The following is an 18,826-nucleotide window of genomic DNA, read 5'->3' on the forward strand; positions in this document are numbered from 1 at the left end:
CTGGAGAAGATGAGTCAGGGATTTGAGACAGACAAGGATGTGGCCTTCTCTACGTTTGCAAGTACAAGCCATCCACTCAGGATGCCAGCTCACACCGAGGCTCCTACCTCCCCAGCCTTCCTTCCATATTCATCCAGTTTCATGTTCTGTCAAGTGCCACATCCTTGTCTGTCTCAAATCCCTGACTCATCTTCTCCAGCCCACGGCTAAGTCCCAAGGCTGGTACCCTGCGGTGATGTCCTTGTCTGCCTTCCAGCCTCTCTCTAATCTGCTCAAGGAAACTGTCCACTGGCGACCTTGGCCACAAAGAGAGCGACGCTACAGACCTGAAGAGGCACGCAGGCTCTGCCTCCCACCCGCCTTCTTCCTGGTGATGCAGGCACGGGGCTCCCCACTGCTCCCATTCCTCCAGGCTTTTGCCAGTCAATATTTGCTGAATGAATGGACAAATTCTGAATTCTCCCTCTCCCGAAGCCCCAATCTATCTACTTGAAAATCTTGCGTTTTAAATCTCAGGTTTGCTTCTAGTAGGGTACACTTTATTTATTTGCCACCCTGGGCGGCTACCCTTGGCCGCCTAAGGAGAGAAACAGTGTGCATGGGAGAGACCAAAATGGGCCTACCTAAGTCCCAAATCAGAACCTATACACATCTCTCCTTTAATGGACCCCAAAGCCCTGTGAATTAGGCATTCGTTCCTTTTCAGAAATGAACCGATACCTTGCTTTCGTCCATTCATATTCTAATGAGGAGACATTCTAGGGAAATGAAGACAAAGAGGCAGGTTCAGTTTCCACATTAAATATATGAGGATGGGTACCTTGCTTTCGTGTTTGTGAGTGGTGCAATTTGGGCATTTTTTTTTTCTTTTAGCATGCCATTATGGCAGATAAAGCTTTTCTGTTTACTACTATGTAGCGTAACACCTGGATGTACCAATTCAGAAGCTGGTACACTGTTAAGTCAAAATTAACAACCGTATGTAACTGACAAGCATATTAACTGGCTTCCTCCAAATCAGAACGGATAGCCAAATCAGACATTTGAAGTCAATCACGGGTTGGGATTTCTTGGAAAGCCAGCAAAATGATCCATTGCCTGACAGAACTACAGGAGGATGCTATGGGAGTTAAAAGCAACAAACAGGTGGGGCGCCTGGGTGGCGCAGTCGGTTAAGCGTCCGACTTCAGCCAGGTCACGATCTCGCGGTCCGTGAGTTAGAGCCCCGCGTCGGGCTCTGGGCTGATGGCTCAGAGCCTGGAGCCTGTTTCTGATTCTGTGTCTCCCTCTCTCTCTGCCCCTCCCCCGTTCATGCTCTGTCTCTCTCTGTCCCAAAAATAAATAAACGTTGAAAAAAAAATTAAAAAAAAAAAAGCAACAAACAGGAAAAGATGAAAACAAGCGGATGAGAATGCAATTAAAAGGCATCCCAACAGAGGATTTGGAATAAAAAGAAACCAAGAGACATGAATTATCGTTATTGTAATGTAAACCTATTAGGCTGCTTAGCTTTTAATGCCAAAGTACTTCCATTAAAAATTAATTACATCTGACAAGTCTTTTATAACACTGATCTGAAAGAGGTAGTAATTTTGCTTTTCTGAACAACACAACTGGACAGGCTCCGAAACGGCTGCAGCTGGGTCTCAGTCACAAACGGGACGCTGCAAAGGAGATGCCCAGAACCTGCCCCTGTCCTGGGTGGGGGGGGGGGGGTGGCCCGGCATAGCATCTTCTCAGGATCAGCCACTGGGCCAGGCTGCGGGCACTGGGGTCTGTCTGTTGACTTCACATTTGTCACTACCTGCAAATCAAGCACAGACCTAGAAGGTTGGAGCGGCAGGACGTCACAGGGACATTTATGGTACGCGCGCTCTTCTGTATGCATGTTTACCTCGATCAACAGATTTAAAAAAAAAAAAAAAAAAAAGGAACCAAGTGAAGGAAGAGTGACTCCAGAAAGAGCTCCTGGCAGGCTCCCCTCAGTATGTTCCCTCTGAGGAGACAATCTGGATAAGAAGGAAAAATACCCCTTGCTGAATTTAGTGAATGCCTTTCTTCCAAGGATCTTAAAGCATGCCCCACCTTGTCAAAGATAAATCTGTTTTTCAACAAATCAGTCTTAAGCTCTGAAATAAGCCACTCTGCGGATGCTCTAACTTTTAGATAGCTTTAAGTTCCACTGGGATCTTTCATGTGTATTTAACGCCGAAAAACTTACCTTGTAGGGTGTTAAAGATTGCAAAGAGATACATGAAGGTGACGTTAACTGGTCCCCAGGCAAAGAAGGCAAAACCCCAAGTAATGCCCAGCAAAAACGTGAGGCCGGCAACGCTCCTCAGGTCCTGAATACTGGTTTTTCGCTGGGCTCCGAGTTGTTTCTTCTTTTTAATTCGACAGAGCTGAACCAGGACCACAATGAACATGCTGATGTTCAGCAAGAATATCACACAGAAATATCCCACAACTGTAATATAGAATACAGCATTGCTGTTGATCCAGCAGCTGGAATTTAGGGGGGAAAACAATGGGGAACGTATTACAGTGCTGCAGCATGGTTCAAGAGGATACAATGAATCTATATCGTTTTACTGAAACATTTCCTAAAAGTAGAAGAAGGAAAAAAAAGATAAAACCACTGTTCTCCAACAACCACTGAAAGCTCTAGGGAAAAAAGAACTAACAGTCTATTTTAGGACACTTGGTTATTACAAGTATTTAAAAGATATTCTTTGAAAACATTCAGGATTTTACCCCCTTTAAATACTAGTAACTCTATTCCATGAGTCTTTACTAATGTAATATAGCAGGTATTTCATATGTATCAGAGGCTTAGAAAATTATTTTCAAAACACTTTTTTTTTTTAGAGAGAGAGCAAGCGGCCGTGAGCAGGGGAGGGAGACAGAGAGAGAGAGAGAGAGACAGAGACAGAGACAGAGACAGAGAGAGAGGATCTCAAGCAGGCTCCATGCTCAACATGAAGCCCGACGTGGGGCTCAATCCCACAACCCTAGGATCATGACCTGAGCTGAAATCAAGAGTCAGGTGTTCAACCGACTGAGCCACCCAGGCGCCCCACCCATTTGTTTTTGTAGTACTTAAGTAGTAAAGTAGTAGCATGGCATTTTCAACTAGCTTATCTCATTACATACATAACTGGGAAGGCTGCTACAAATGTTACTGGATTTTGTTAGGGTGAGAGTCAGGGTCGATACGCTTTCTTGGAGAATTCTGTTTTTCCAGTTCACTTCACATTCCCTCCGGGGCTTTGTACTCACAAGTCATCCGGTGAGCCATTAGGGAATTTCCCATAGGATCCAAGGCCATAGTTATTTGGAGATATAGCCAGGACGACGATCACAACCACAGCCGGTACCCCTGGAAGATGGGAAACGTCAGTCACGCATACTTCTAATAACCAAGGTGCTGAGGAGAAAGACTACAGATCACGTGCTATTTTCCTCTGGTAGCAGACTGGTGAGCTGTTCACCCAAGCCACTTTCTCTTCCTCCTGGGCACACGGTGGACATCTCCCAGCCTGCTTTGCAGCTAGGTGTGTGTGGCCGCATAACTAGGTCTTGGTCGATGGGATGTGGAAGATTTGCTCCACCTCTAGGCCTGCCCCATAAAAACTTCCTGTGAAATCCTCTACTCTCTTTCCTCCCAAATTCAGGGCAACTTTGGAAGTCCTGTCTTGAGGCAGAGTCTCCAGCAGCTTGGATCCTGAATAACGGCAAGGCCAGAGACTTCTCCACTCCTGCTGACTGGACTGTGCATGAGAAATTATCTTCTCCTGAGACTTTTTGTCGGCCACACAGCTAGAGTTTCCCTTAACTTACACACATCTGGGATGTAATTTTGAGTCTCAGGTGGCAGGCAAAGGGAAGGACTCCAAAACGTAACCCAAATAATCCACATATTAGGGTTACCAGCGACTCCTGGCAGATCTTACATTATGAACCCCAAATCTTCAGTTGATCATCTGGAACCCATTGATGGATTGAGGAGCAGACCTGGTTGATTTGAGGATGCTGACTACAGTGGCTCTCCAAAAGGCCTGCTGGCACTTCCACTAAGAGAAAGCATGAGAAGGCTCTTCCCAGCTTAAAATGGCGTTTGGCTGGGAAGGAGTCCCTCTCATCCCCCATCCCGTCACCTCTCACTCCAGTCACCGTGGACATCTCACACTTTGTGCACACAGACCGACCTGACATCCAGTCTCAAGGCCCTGGCAAATACAAAACAATTTCTCCTCACAGGTTGGGGTGCCTGGTACAATCTAACGTAGTATTTCATTTAATTCTTTTCTATTTGCACCTTACAGAGACACTGACATGTGATGGCTTCCTAGGTGAGACACTTGCCTAAAAATAAAATATCAGGGTTGTGGAGCTCGTCTAGGACCTTTGGGAATGCGGCCCTTTGGTATTCCCAAAGACAGAATCCATGCCCAATGTCAGAAGTGGGGACTTATTTTTCTGGGGAGAAGTGACTTATCTTTCTGGAAAGGTGTTCTGTTATTCTTGACAAAGACAGAATGGCAGGTGCAGTGACAAGGGCGGTAAGTGGTAAGGTTTTTAAAAGCCCTCTCGGTGATTCTAATGTGCAACCAATGTTGAGAACCACTGCCTTAAATTCACCACATCAAGGTGGGAAACTGAGAGTCAGACGCTCCAAAGTAGCAGGTGACCCCAAAGTTATGGACGACGTGATCACAGGTGTATAAAAATATACGTAGGAAAAGCTAGGGAGTGAATGAATGAAAATACTCACAGGGGTTCCCAGTGATTGGCCTGCCTACTGTCAGTACAGGCAGTATTTTGTTTACTTTTCCTTTTTTTCTTTGCAGCATTTTCCATGCTTTATTACAATCAGGTAAAATTTGTATTTGAACAAAAGGAATATGTAGCCTGAAAAGGGGAGTGAGTCTGGGCGGGATGGTGGCCATAATTCAGTGGAAAGGAAATGCGTAAGAATACAGGAAGCCAGTCTGGGCTGTTGTCAAGTTGTGTGGATTGGGTAAATCACGTTACCACTTTGAGCCGGTTTCTTCACCTGATGTTAGTAATAACGGCCTTGTGCTAACCTCACTGGCTCGTGTTTCATGGGGTTACTTGTGTGAAAATACACTGAAAAGTAGGGCATTATTCATAATGTTATATACTACTTCTAGATTATCTACAAGGCTGTTCAGTCGAGAGGTGTTAGCTGATAATTTTTTTGCCATAGAGAGCAGAAACAAGACCACCGGTGCCAACAGAGAGCCAAGTGAATTTAATGACAGAGCAGAACTGTAGGGCTTTACAACATGGTTATTGGCTGCCTTGTAAGGTGTTCAAAACAAGACAACAGGCCTAAAATTGGGTCACTTATGCTAAGCCCCAAGTCATGAACCCGAGACTTGACTTAATTAGTTTCAGCTCTTCCAGAAAGGACATCCTAGACCAGTCAACCAGGAATCGCGTTATCAGTACTCGTTAGGTAATCTGCCTGACAGACACCTCCGTCATCCCCTAAAGGAGAATAACCTTGTAATAATCAACCTGCTTTTTTGCCTAGCATAACTTGCTTGTTCCTGTTCCCTTCAGTCTATAAAAGTCTCTCATCTTGTACAGTTCCTTTCTATCTGCGTCTTAGACTGGATGCTGCCGATTCATGAATCACTGAAAAGAGTCGATAAGATTTTTAAAACGTAGTCAGTTGAGGGGCACCCGGGTGGCTCAGTCGGTTAATCGTCCGACTTCGTCTCAAGTCGTGATCTCACAGTTCATGAGTTCGAGCCCCACATCAGGCTCTGTGCTGACAGCACGGAGCCTAGAGCCTGCTTTGGGTTCTGTGTCTCCCTTTCTCTCTGCCCCTGCCCCGCCCCTGCTCACCTTCCATCTCTCTCTCTCTCTCTCTCTCTCTCTCTCTCTCTCTCTCTCTCAAAAATAAGTAATAAAAAAACATTTTAAAAAATACAGTCAGTTGAGTTTTGGTTTTTTAACAAAAATAATGAGCTCCCTAATAACAGAAGCATTCAAGCAGAAGTTAGATCATCTTTAGTCAAGGATAAGTCACGATGAGGAGGCTCCTACATTTGGTGCAGAGTTGAGTGAAGGGACCTTCAAGACACGTGCCGTGTCTCAGACTTTGTGACCCACCACCACCAACACGTGGCATGATCTGAAAACTGTGTCACTGTGGCAGTGACGTTCCATCGGGTTTTACCTGTACGTTCATCTCATTCTGCTCTTCTGAGGATAGTGCCATGCGTGTGTGTAACATCTGGGACACACAGAATAGAGTGCGGCTGGCTGGGAGGTGGGGGACTGAGAGCTGGGCCTCATTATCACCCCGCTCACCTCTTCAACTTATTGAGCACCTTCTGTGTGCCAGCCCTAATTCTAGTGACTGGAGATACAGAGAGGATTCATAGCCCCAACCTAAAAGGGGTTTATGTTCACAACCAATCCAGCGTAATATACAGGTGTTCTAGAAAGAGACTGGACAAGGTCACCCTGTGGGCAGTGCAACGTATAGGGACAATAAAGCTGTGTTAGAAACCTGCCAAGTGTGACCTGCTTTATCACCGTTTCTGTGTAATGAAAAATCAAGATACTGGAGGGAAAGCAGAGAAAGCCCAGGCAACGTGCAAGCAAAATCATACATACCCCAACCGACAATGCAGAATTTAAGGATGTATTTCCGGATGTAAGTATTAAACACTTTCACGAGGGCCAGGTACATATGGAATGCTTCCAGGCCCATCCATGTGAATGAGACCAAGAGAAAATAATGCAGAAATACGGCCACTGAGATGCAGAGGCCTCGCATGTCATACAGAGCAACCCACGAGTCCAGGAGGAACACCAGGTTCAGCAGGAGCAGGGCTGAACACAGCTGGAGGAGGATTTTGGAGGGGTAATCCCTCCGAATCTTTCTAGAAGGAAAGGACAAGGAAGGAATCAGCAGCACATTCTGACAGCCCTTGTGTGAGCGTATCTAAGAAATTTATTTTTATTCTTCGGTCAATGTCTACATGCATAAATTTCTTCTCCGTGTGTGTGGGAGGGGCAGGCATTAAAGTCAACAACCGTAAGGATAACAACAACAACAACAACAACAAATCGAAACAGAATATCCTGTTATAACAATATGGAAAATTTGTATTGACATTCCTGGGGAACCTTTTACATGCTGACTGTTGACTCATCCTTTCAAAGAGTTTGTAGGGGAATCTACCAAGCCCCCCCCCCTCATTTTCCCCAAGCTATTGCTAGAAGCATTGCTGTCGCTTCTCATACGATAGGCTCCTATATTCAGATCTTCAAAACATAGCCAGGTGCCCCAGTTATCTCATGTTATTAGTTAAAATGAGATCACGGAAAGAAGAGTCTGAACTATAGCTAAATGAAACGGGCGTAGGAAATTACAGCTAATTGATGACATGTACATATCTATGTGTGTGAAATTAGACCTGGTGAAATCATTCGGAGTAATTTAGCCTCATTAATCATATTTCCAAAAGTCCACTAGAAGATCTGTAGTCACAGCTGGACCCAAAGTTTGGCACTGAAAGTAAATTTGTGCGTTTCCTGATCAGTGTCCAGAATCTAAATCCCAGAATGTACATACTGTTTAATTCAGTTAATGTAATCGAAGTGCCTGTTTTCTTTGTTTCCAACAGAATTTGTTGGGAGGCCCCACTCCTCCCCACAGTGACCAAAGGGACCCTTCGGGTAAGCCAAGGAGATGCCATTTTTTGGAATGTCATTCTTGCTCTGACCTACTTACAAAGCTGTGCTCATGGAATATCTGTATTTTTCAATGAGGCTTTACACCTTTTATTCTTCATCCTCTCACCTGCTAATGTTTTCCATCTTCTGTGTTTGTTCAGAGTAACTTCGAAATGTAATCAGTGAAGCATAGCTCTTAGGCTGTACACAAAAGTATGGTCTATATCAGAGTATAAGCTGTTAGGTTTTAAGGTTTGCATTGATCTTTCATTTCACACGTAATGTCGGCTAGCTACGAGGCATCATTCTAGGGTACAGAGATGATTAAGACACAACCCCTGCCTTCAGCAAGTGCAAAAACTGGTAGGAGGAAGTGAGTACATTACCCAAAAAGCCCCGTTAAGTTTTGCATAAGGGTGGCACTTCTAGGCAGTATACAGGACGAGGTAGGCCAAGGAACGCACTTAATTAAGACATTTTGGCAATGGAGGGGAGTACTGTGCCTTAGAATCCAAGTTCCCAGTGTCGGATACTCACTCTAAGGCTAAGTAGGTTACAAGAGTAACTGACAGAAAAATCGACGAGAGCCCACAACCAATATATGTGATAAACGTCAGAGCCATCATCTGAGTGGGTGGCAAGGATGTTCGAGATAGGTCCTGGAAAATAAAATACTGCTCTCAAGACCAAATATTTGAAATAAATAAAAGAGCTAGGATTTACAGTTATGGAGTATTCTACGTGTCCATCCACAGTTCATTCCACAAAACTACAACGTAGACGCGATTATTATCACCAGGAAAAACGAATGAAACTGAGCCCCAGCGAGAGGTTAAATAATGTGCCCAAGGTCACATAACTATGAAACGGAGGAACCAGGATCCAAATTCTGGTCTGGCTGGCTCCAAAGCCCAGACGCTTATCAGTGTGTTATGATGCTCTGGAAAAGCACTGGGCTAGGAGCTTCAAGACCTGAATTTGGCTTCAGGTTCTTCTATTTCTTAGTTCTATGACTGTGGACAGTCGCTGGACCAATGAGTCTTATTTCTAACTTCTTACAATGACAATAACAACACTTCATTCCCCCTATCCTGCAGGCCTGTTGGAGAGAGTACAGAAGATAATTTATGTCAAGGCGTTTGGTGAAAATGTTAAAGTGCACTGCAAACCACACCATTTTTCTTACCCATTTTAACCTGAATCCCCTAGTTCTCGCTATTCAAAACAGGAAAACTTGTGTGTAAAAATAGGCTGGAGAAAATACTTCCACGTTCAAGAATTTTCTTTCAAGTGCATTTGCTTACCGGAAGGGTAATTTCATTAGTCTCTAACTTTGCCACAATGTCATATCTGCTGATCAAAGTCATCCATCACGTTAGACATCACGGCATGATGCCCAGCTACCCCTCAGGCCCAGAATCTAAAGCGAGATAATGTGGGATTATTACCAGCAGGACGCCAAAGCTTGTAAGGTGGCTGCAGGTACAGACGGTTTCATTCGGTTTCCTGTCTTTAACAGAGCAGCCATCGGACGACCAGCCTCCTCTGCCACCTGTTGGCATTGGGAAGAGTATCTGTCCTTTCAGCAAGGCCATGGCATCGATGATCGCCCCATCGCTCTTGTCCCTTTCTTCCTCCCTCTGCCCCTGCCCCCTTAAGACTGAAAAAGTTATGACTGGAACCTACCATTTCTGCGCAAGTCCCAAAATACACATCTCACTGTTAAGTCATCCTGCAGTGGAAAGATAAATTACAAATAATTAATTTACTGAACTGAAAAAACTGAAAAGCAATTGGAAAAAAATTATGAATTTTTTAATTTCAGAATCTCATTCTTGGTTTTTTAGAGAATTCCAATTTTACTCTAGTCCCTAGAAAGAGTGGGTCTCAAATAGGTCAGCGCTTCTTAAACTCAGCAATTGTACATAGGAATCACCTTGAGGCCTTGCTAACATGCACATTCTGATTCAGGGGGCCAGGGTGGGGCCTAAGAGTTGGCATTTCTAGCAAGCTCTCAGGTGATGCTGATGGTACAGGTCTGCAGACCACGCTTTGAATGGTGAGGCTATAGATAATGCTCAATCTGACCTGAAATGAGAGATGTTTTCTCTTTGGAGGTGAGAATCAGACCTGTAGCCACAGATCTAAATGCACTAAAATTAGGTAATTGATAATAGCTGGCTTTTGCCACTGCTCCTTCTTGGAAATTAGGTGGCCAGTTATCAGGCCTGCTAAGACCCGACAGAGTGACCACGTGATTCTAGTCTTACACACTGCCTTGACCGAGTTTGAGGTTCTGCTGGATCTCCTTTTTTCTGGCCAACTCACGGACACGGTTTGCACAAGTGTATTTGGTCAATGAACAGACCAGACGGGCCTCTCCCACCTGGCTTGGATTGATGTGCTTTAATGTGACCGTCACATTTCTTGTCAAATTGTTGACCGTCAGGTTTGCAACACTGGATGATATGACGTAGCTGATCAGAGAAAGGTTCTCCAGGGCAGGGTCCTAGCACACCAAAGAATCGACAAGATGGCAAGGGTAAAAATGAAATGTCATCAGAGAATTTTAGAGCTGGAAGAGACCCTACAGCCCACTTAATCCACGTGGTTTATTTTACAATCTAGGTGAGAAATTGAGGGTCACCAAGTAATGTGACTTTAGAAAGAGCTTGTCTGGGGCGCCTGGATGGCTCGGTCGATTAAGCGTCCGGCTCTTGGTTTCAACTCAGGTCACGATCTCATGGTTCGTGGGATCGAGCCCTACGTCGGGCTCTGTGCTGACAGTGCGGAGGCTGCTTGGGATTCCCTCTCTCTCCCTTGCTCTCTGCCCCTCCCCTGCTTGTATGTGCATGCGCACGCTCTCTCAAAATAAATAAACTTAACAAAAAAAAAAAAAGAAAAAGAAAAAGAAACAGCTTGTTCCACTCTACAGTACTCTAAATACTGAGTTAAGTTTCACAAACTGACACAAAGGGGCCCTCGTGAATTGTATAGGGAATATAACATTAAGCCACTTAAACTGTGTGTTCTTGAGCAAGTTAAACCTCTCTGCGTTTCCATGTCCTCATCTGTGAAATTGGGATAATAATTTAATAGAAGTGCCAGTTATTGTTACTCATCATTACCAATATCGCTGGGTCCTGTTTAAAAATAAACTGCAGCTTTCAGTAGTTCGTTTGACTGATAGCAGATTTAAGAATATGTGAGAATTAAAAGAAACGAAACTGCTGCACTCCAAGATAAAACCTAAACCAAAAGCAGTTAGCATGAACTTTACCTGAAACAGGGCAGGCGTTTCAAAGAAGTTGAACTGAACCCTGGAAGCCAGCTCCACATCATGAGCTGGTAAATTACTCATCAGTGATGAAGGCAGAGTAATAATGCCAATACTGTTCTCAGGAGCCTGAGGTTCCAGAGAAACCTGAAAATCAAGTAAAGGATACCAAAAATGCCTGGGGCTAGTATAACGAAGAGGTGGAAAACGAGAAGAGGTGGAAGACGCGAGAACTAAGCTGGAGGATCCCGTAAAGGCATTTATTTGTGGTGCCTCTGTAAAATCGGTTGTTCTTGTGTCTGTGACTGCTCTGAAATTGGAGAGGATGTGTAGTTGGGCGATGAGGCCTCAGAGCAGGAAAGGAAACAATTTAAGGATACACAGAAATGGTCAGAAAGTGTAGGATATTACATGTCAATTACATAATGTCAACATTACATAACATGTACATGTCAACAGAACTGGGCGGAAAAAGTGCACGGTAACTGCAGACACACCAACTTGGCCATCTGTTAGGGTCAAGTCTTCATAGAACCACACGCACTAAACTTGCAAAGGGAAGACTATAAAAATTAAGTTAAAAGGCAAGACTTGGTTTTTCTTGGGTGTTTCCAGCCCCTAATCCCTATAATAGGTGGCTGGAAAACGCTAGGAGCAGGAATGATACTCAGCACCACTACTGAGACCAGTGCCATCGAAACACTTGTTAAAATATTGAAATGGGTTGATATGTAGTCGATGTCCCTGCTCTCTCGCCACTGGACACCTCTCCCCACCTGAGCAACACTACCCCCCTGCAAAACTTCCACAGTCTACCTGCTAAAGGGTTGACACCGGGCACAAAGACCTCTGAGATCCTGCTCCAGCCAAGACCAACGTCCTTTTTCTGATCCTGTGGTACTTCATTGTTCTAGATATTAAATACTTTGAGTATCGCCCCTGACTGTAAGCAGTAATTGCCTCCGTCATGGAGACTACAGTTATATACAAGAAAAGGTTTTTTCCACAACTGATTAGGATGTACCTGAAGATTTGCAGGGTCTTGGGCAGCAAAGGTAGTTGTGTCGAAATTACTAGCATTCACTCTGATCACGGCCAGAGCCAAAGAAGGGGAGGTTAGAGTTATGGTCTTGGTTGAAAAATTCAGCTGTAAGCCAATGTCATCCACTATTTTTAGCAATCTGCAAAGATAAGTGGTAGTTCAAATTCAGCACTCCCACTTTGTCTTCCCCATTCTAAGCAGAATATGCAGTAACAATTTAACGAGTCATTATGAGCCTCTTATGTGGGAGAAAAATACTTGGCTATAATTAATCCTGATAAGAAGTATTCTTACAGTTAGAGGGTCTCCTCTATGACCACATCAGTTTGCGAAGTCATACCTTTGGGCCAGAGGAGCCAGCAAGGCAGGTGGGGAATGAAGGAGTTTGCTGACATGGTTTATCATTTCTCCCGCGAGGTTAGGCTCCAAGCTGCCCAAGGACAGAGCCTTCTCCATCTGGGACACTTGGTTCTCAAGATCAGAATCACTGCTGCTGCTGCTGGTGTCAACAATTTCTGCAACAGAGAGCCAAATCATTTTATGAACACATAATGGAAAAAATCACTAACAAAGAAACACACATAGACTCTATGTCCTGGCAAACGTACGCCTAGGTATTTGCCCCAGGGAAACGTAAACGTATCTTAAGAAGACTTGTCCGTGAATTTTTACAGGGACCTTTTTCATAACAGTCCCAAACTGGAAGCTCAAATGTCTATCAACTGAAGAATGGATAAACAAACCATGATCCATCTATATAATGGACAATTATTCAGTAACTAAAAGGCAGGAGCTACTTGCAACAACATGGATGGATCTCCAGTTCTCCAATGTATTATGTTAACTGAAAGAAGCCGGACTCAAAAGGCTACATATTGTATGAGTCTCTTCATATGACATTTTAGGAAAATCCAAAGTACAGGAAAAACAAAACCGATTGGTGGTGGCCAGGGGCTGGGGGTAGTGGACAGGAGTGGACTATAAAGGAACACAAGGGAACTTTGGTGGTCGTGTGGCTGTTGGGTGCTTAATCCAACCTCATGGAACTATAAAAATTTCATCTATCCATAGATCTGGATGAGTTTTACTGTATGTAAATTATACTTCAAGAAGCCTAACTGGGGTGCCTGGCCGGTTCAGTCGGTGGAGCACATGACTCTTGATTTGGAGGTTTGTGAGTTCGAGCCCCACACTGGATGTAGAGACTACTTAAAAATAAAGTCTTAAAAAAAAAAAAAAAACAAACCTAACTGAACAAAATGTAAAAGCACATCAGTGTATTTAGTGTATATTTGTAAAAGTATAAATATACTTGTTTTTAATTTCTATCATGCGTACCGGATTTTACATGGATAACTAGAAGCTCTTTTTACGAAAAAGAGACTATTACGAAATTAGTAGCTGGACGACCAGCTGTAAGTTGGTTTTTAATAGTGCTTTTTAATTGGGGAATGATACAAACCTGTCTGGCAACGAAAAAGTCTCTTAATTCCATCACCTAACATCCTATTTCTTATTTTGCAGATTCCCTTCTTATCTCCATCCAGGTGTCGTAACATACTCTTATAAACATAGTGTACCAACTCTTCCTTGTTGTGTTCTTTTCACTTCATTCCAGGCCTGGAAAATGCCCCCAGGTGTCCATCAAGCTGTTCTTATGCGCAGCTGCAGTCGGTGAGCTCAGGTGACTTATCGACTTAGCGTATTTCATTACTCCTCTCTTGTGGGACTGTCAAGTTATGTCTACTTTTTAGCTACCGAGTAATTCCCCGACACATCTTTCATATGTATGTCACTTGGCTTCTGTTGCGTCACTGGCTGAAATCCCAGCCCCGCCCACAGAAGCACAGGCACAGCAGGCCACGTTGCTGGCCTTCCCGGGGAAATGGTCAGGTGGGATTCTGATGGTCACCGGGGATAGCTTTGCAAAGGTGGGCATTTTTAGGCCCAGGCTAACTAGTTTACTGAAGCCCCAATGATTTTATAATTTGGCCTAAAATGCCCATATTTATAAAAACAAATTGAGAGAGCAGCGCAAATTCAAAGAAACAGCAAGTCCCTTGGCAGAACTGGCAGAAGCTTCCAGTCTCCCGGGGACGCTCGCACTGTGGGGGAGGAGGCGGAGACCACAACCTCCACTCCAATCTCGTCACCGAGAACTTGGTTTTGCCTCCTACTCGCTGAAAATCCGAGGACAGTCTGATTCTGACTCACTGAATTGAACCTTCAGAGCATCCAGAGTTCTCTCTGGCGTCTTTCGCTCTTGCCTTTATCTCTTTACCCGTGAGCCGACTTTGTGTATGGGGAGCCCTCTGCAGTTTCCATGGCATCCTCATGTGAACCACCATTCTAAACCTAGTGCAGCTAGTGTGGTTATTTCCGTCTTTAAGTCCCCCAGGCTGGGTCAGGAGGAGCTAAGTGGCCTATCCCAGATCGAGCTGCCTGTGAGGGCCCCTGCAGACCCACATCTGTCGCTCTGTGACTGACTTTCAGGGCTGCAAAGTTTTTCTTTCTAAGTGCAATTACTGAATTTAATAGTTCAAAAGCTTTCTCTTCGCAATGTTGAAAACAGTGAGCTACCAACCTTTTGTAGGAGAAAGAAACCTGTAAAATAAGTCATCTCGGTAGAATAGGCTAAGATCTATTCGCCTCAGGGCTATTTCTATGTTCTATGAAAGCCTGCAGGAAAGCTCTCGATATCAAGCAGACATCGTAAAAAGAAAGGTCCAACGTGGTCTTACTACAGACACCTTGATTTGGCAGGCTGGCATCTGCCAGATTGTAACACACGTAGCAGCAGCTTGGATCCTCCTATTTACCTGTCTCGTCAGGAGGTGTGTTGGTCGTGATGACATTCACAGGGACAGACGTGGTGGGGGAGGAAAGTGAGGATTTCACGGGTGGCAGGGTGTGGGAAAGATCAGTCTGGGGCAGAGGGGAAGAGACAGTTCCAGATTTGGGGGGCGTATCCATGGTAGGGCTGGAAGCAATGAGAGCTGTCGGCTGGGGAGAAGGAAGGTGAATCGCTCGTGTTGGAGAGGCAGGGTTCTGGGTTACAGGTGGATGGCTGAGAGGTTCAGCAGAAGAGAAGGCACCGGAGGCCTGGGCCAGAATGGTGGCCTGAGGAGCAGCTGGGGTGGAACCGTTAGAGGAAGAAATCGGTGGGCCATCTGGATGACCAGCAAGACATACAACAGGATCCTGCGGGTCACTAAAGGAAAGAATCAGAGAGATGCACGTGAGACCCGAATGAGTTAGAGAGAGGCTCGTTTCCTCTGGCAATCATCCGACACCACCAAGGCGACCTGGCTCCATCGGGGACCTGCCACTCCCAGCCTCCGCCCCTGCACACCTTCTGTGCCCTTGCCACTGCCCCCTGCCCCTGCCCCCTTCTACCACTTCCTCCCTGGGAGAGGAGTTAGCCAGGAGGGATGCTCTTTTATGAATTCCCAGTTCTGGTTCACTCAATCACCCCTCCCCTCGGGCTCTTGCGCCTTATCCCCTATCATTCAGTTGAGGGGATCTTGTAACACTTCTATGTGCTCCTGGGGGAGGGGAGCGGTTAAATGCCTTTACCCAACTGTGGTTTTCATATATTAGGAATCTGTCTCTTACTGTTTTTCTAGATTTTACAAAAACGTGTTCTCAAAAAAGTAGAATCACATGCCCAAACTGTTCCTAACGTACTGAAAGGTTTTCTAAAAACTTAAATGCCAAAATATCATTTTCCTTTAGTATTCAAATCCACATTGACAAAACTGGCTCATCATTTGTAGAACAATTGATTTGACTTTGAAGCTAAAGCACGTCCATTTCAAAACTACGTCCAGAACAAATTCACACTCTTGTGTCAACTCTGTGTTAACATGCGGTACAAAAGGGCATGGCATAAATTGAAAAGCAGCTCTAAAAAAAAAAAAAAAAAGAAAGAAAAGCAGCTCTAAATTTATCAATACCAAGAAAATGTTCTTCAAGTTTTCCCTGTAGTTTTTGTGAAGTACATAATTCGGTCAATTACAATTACAATCTTCCGGGTGTTGATCCATTATTAGAAAAATGTGGAAATCATTATTATTGATTTGGATCATGGAACTTATTTCAGCAAATTCTCATACTAGTCTTAGTGAGCCACAAGTGAGCCTTTCCTTTCCCAGAAACCTCAAATTTACCTCACTCGTACGCAGCGTGGTATTGGCTGGGATAGGTAAACCACACTGCCATTTTTTGTCTTCGATTTACTGAATTTTGTTTCAAGAAAATCTTGAAGTGAGGTTAATGACACACAAACTTCTGTGAAACCGATGAACATAGGAATCTGTCTGAATCGATTTTCTACTGCTATAGCCTGGCATGATGCTAAGTGGCACACACGTAGTGAGCAGGAAACGTTTGCTGAAGGAAGAAAATGAATGAAGCTGAGGCCACAGGGGTCCCCAGCCTGTAAATCAGCTACGCCCTCAATGTTGCTTTAGCCCAGCGGTTTTCAACCTAGGCTGTGCGTGAGAATAACCCTGAAGACTTTTAAAAAATACAGAGATTTCTGTGGCCTATTCCTCAGTGTGTGTTCTAGTTGGTCTTGGCGCAGGGGTGAGGATCCCAGGCCCATATATTTTCATGGCATGGAAGCTTGAGAAGAACTCGTCTGCTATCAACATCCACCAGTCCTGGGGTGGGAGGAAGAACAACCAGAGGGGGCAACAAACTATCACCTAGGGAAGCCTCTGATGGATCCAGTTTTAGCTGATGACTTAAGAGCACCAACTAGAAGATGTTCTTAGAGCCTCTCTTGGGCAAGAGGAAGAAGGAATATTAGGTTGAGGAACCCGAGGCAAGTGACACCCATAAAGAGAAATGTCGGCTCGGTCCAGTCTGGCCAGACACCCGGCAGAGGCCTCTCTACACAGCCTGACGTTCAGGATGGCAGTGTGAACAAAGGGGTGCCAGACAGTCAGAAAGGTGACGCGTCGAGAAGCCCTGGCTGAGGCTCCAGCTCTCATTCCTCTTGTAGGCAATCCACCCGACTTCTCTGAGACTCTGTTCTCTGAATTGTATACTCCAGCAACTCACGGGGCCAAGTCATGGCAAAGGTGCTTTACGAAGTATAAATTAAATTTCCTTTTTACATCGGGGGGTCTGCGGCAGCCAAACCCCCAAGCACGAGGGTTCCCATTCACGGGGCTCCACTACGAAGAGGCTACCCTCTATCTAATTCTGCCCGCACTCCTGCTATTCGGAGCCCTCCGTCCGTTGGCAGAGGCGCACGGGGAGTGGCAGGACAGTGGTGGGCAAAGCCAACTATGTATTAGAAACGTCAGAGCACTTCAGCACCAGTGCTGGGGCTCCTGCCCCAGACCAACTGAACTGGAATCTCTGGGGTGGGTACTGGTATCCATATTTGTTTTAATATGCTTCTTCACTGAGGTGTAGCCTACGTACAGTAGAGTGTACTAATCTTACATTTAGAACTTGAAGAATTTTGATATACGTATACACCTGTATCATCACCGCCCAGATCAACACAGAGTATTTCCGGCACCCAAGAAGACCACTTTGACACATCAGTAGGATTTAAAGGGCCCAAGGTGTTTGCAATACGCAGCCAACCTTAAGAACCAATGTATCGGAAAGACCCTGAGCCATCACCTAATTCTAGCCTAGTGGTTCTCACGTTTGGCTACACGTTAGACTCACCCCACCCAGAAATTCTGAGAAATACAGAAGCCTGGGCTACACCCCAGACCAATGACATCATGAACCGGCAGCACTGGCTTCACCTGGGAACAGCACCAGAAATACAGAATCTCAGGCCTTTCCCAGACCTGGTGGATCGAAATCTTAACAAGGCCCTCTGGGACCGTATGCACAGTAACCTTTGGGAAGGGCTGATAGGACTTACTTCCTCATTTTACAAAGGAGGAACCCGAGACTTATTTCTGTTTATAAAGAAGCAACAGCCGGACACACAGCTCGTTGATGACAGAGCCCTAGCCAGACACTGAGTTCATCCTCTGCCCGCTTTTCTGTGTCCTGCTTCTTTTTCCTAACAGCTCTTTGAATAGCAGCCATCAGAGGTCTGTGGGGCTGCCTCAAAAGAGCTATGGTATCTTCATCTGATCTAATGCTTCTAGAAATTCCATCTCCCAAATGGGCCTCAACCCTCCAGCTTAATGGGGCATGCTAAGCCTAAAACTTAAATGCTGTTTACTTTTTACTACGGAAAATGCTATGAATTCTGAAGTCCTTCAGCTATTCCTTGAGGTCCAATGTTTAATATATCCCAGGAATATGGCTCACACAGGGCAGAAAGCTACAGTTAGCCTTCTGTCCCCATTTAAGAAGTTTACGTTGAAAAACGTATGTCCTTTTGTTCAAATACAAATTTTACCTGATTGTAATAAAGCATGGAAAATGCTGCAAAGAAAAAAAGGAAAAGTAAACAAAATACTGCCTGTACTGACAGTAGGCAGGCCAATCACTGGGAACCCCTGTGAGTATTTTCATTCATTCACTCCCTAGCTTTTCCTACGTATATTTTTATACACCTGTGATCACGTCATCCATAACTTTGGGGTCACCTGCTACTTTGGAGCGTCTGACTCTCAGTTTCCCTCCACTGATGTGGTGAATTTAGGGCAGTGGTTCTCAACATTGGTTGCACATTAGAATGACCAAGAGGGCTTTTAAAAACCTTAATGCCTAGGCTGTGTCCCAGACCAATTAAATCCGAATCGCTGAGGGTAGGAGACTGGAAATAAAAGATTTTCAAAAAAAATTTTAATGGAATTAAT

At 44.8% G+C, this 18,826-nt stretch overlaps 1 protein-coding gene across 4 annotated transcripts in view; it reads right to left on the minus strand.

Annotated features, from left to right (window-relative positions):
- The window catches only part of ADGRG2 (adhesion G protein-coupled receptor G2), a 123,843-nt gene that overhangs the window by 6,532 nt on the left and 98,485 nt on the right, over positions 1 to 18,826 (minus strand). For all 4 annotated transcript variants that reach the window (XM_040468272.1, XM_040468271.1, XM_040468275.1 and 1 more), the window contains 11 exons: positions 14,858 to 15,249; positions 12,379 to 12,553; positions 12,021 to 12,177; positions 11,000 to 11,143; positions 10,106 to 10,228; positions 9,406 to 9,451; positions 9,168 to 9,271; positions 8,257 to 8,378; positions 6,655 to 6,923; positions 3,280 to 3,379; positions 2,222 to 2,505 (listed from right to left, as the gene is read on the minus strand). In XM_040468272.1, the coding sequence (XP_040324206.1) occupies positions 2,222 to 2,505; positions 3,280 to 3,379; positions 6,655 to 6,923; positions 8,257 to 8,378; positions 9,168 to 9,271; positions 9,406 to 9,451; positions 10,106 to 10,228; positions 11,000 to 11,143; positions 12,021 to 12,177; positions 12,379 to 12,553; positions 14,858 to 15,249 (1,916 nt within the window). The remainder of the gene's footprint in view (positions 1 to 2,221; positions 2,506 to 3,279; positions 3,380 to 6,654; positions 6,924 to 8,256; positions 8,379 to 9,167; positions 9,272 to 9,405; positions 9,452 to 10,105; positions 10,229 to 10,999; positions 11,144 to 12,020; positions 12,178 to 12,378; positions 12,554 to 14,857; positions 15,250 to 18,826) is intronic.

This window comes from Herpailurus yagouaroundi, unplaced genomic scaffold (assembly GCF_014898765.1).
Source record: "Herpailurus yagouaroundi ecotype Mexico unplaced genomic scaffold, PumYag 67690, whole genome shotgun sequence".
Classification (NCBI taxonomy): Eukaryota; Metazoa; Chordata; class Mammalia; order Carnivora; family Felidae; genus Herpailurus; species Herpailurus yagouaroundi.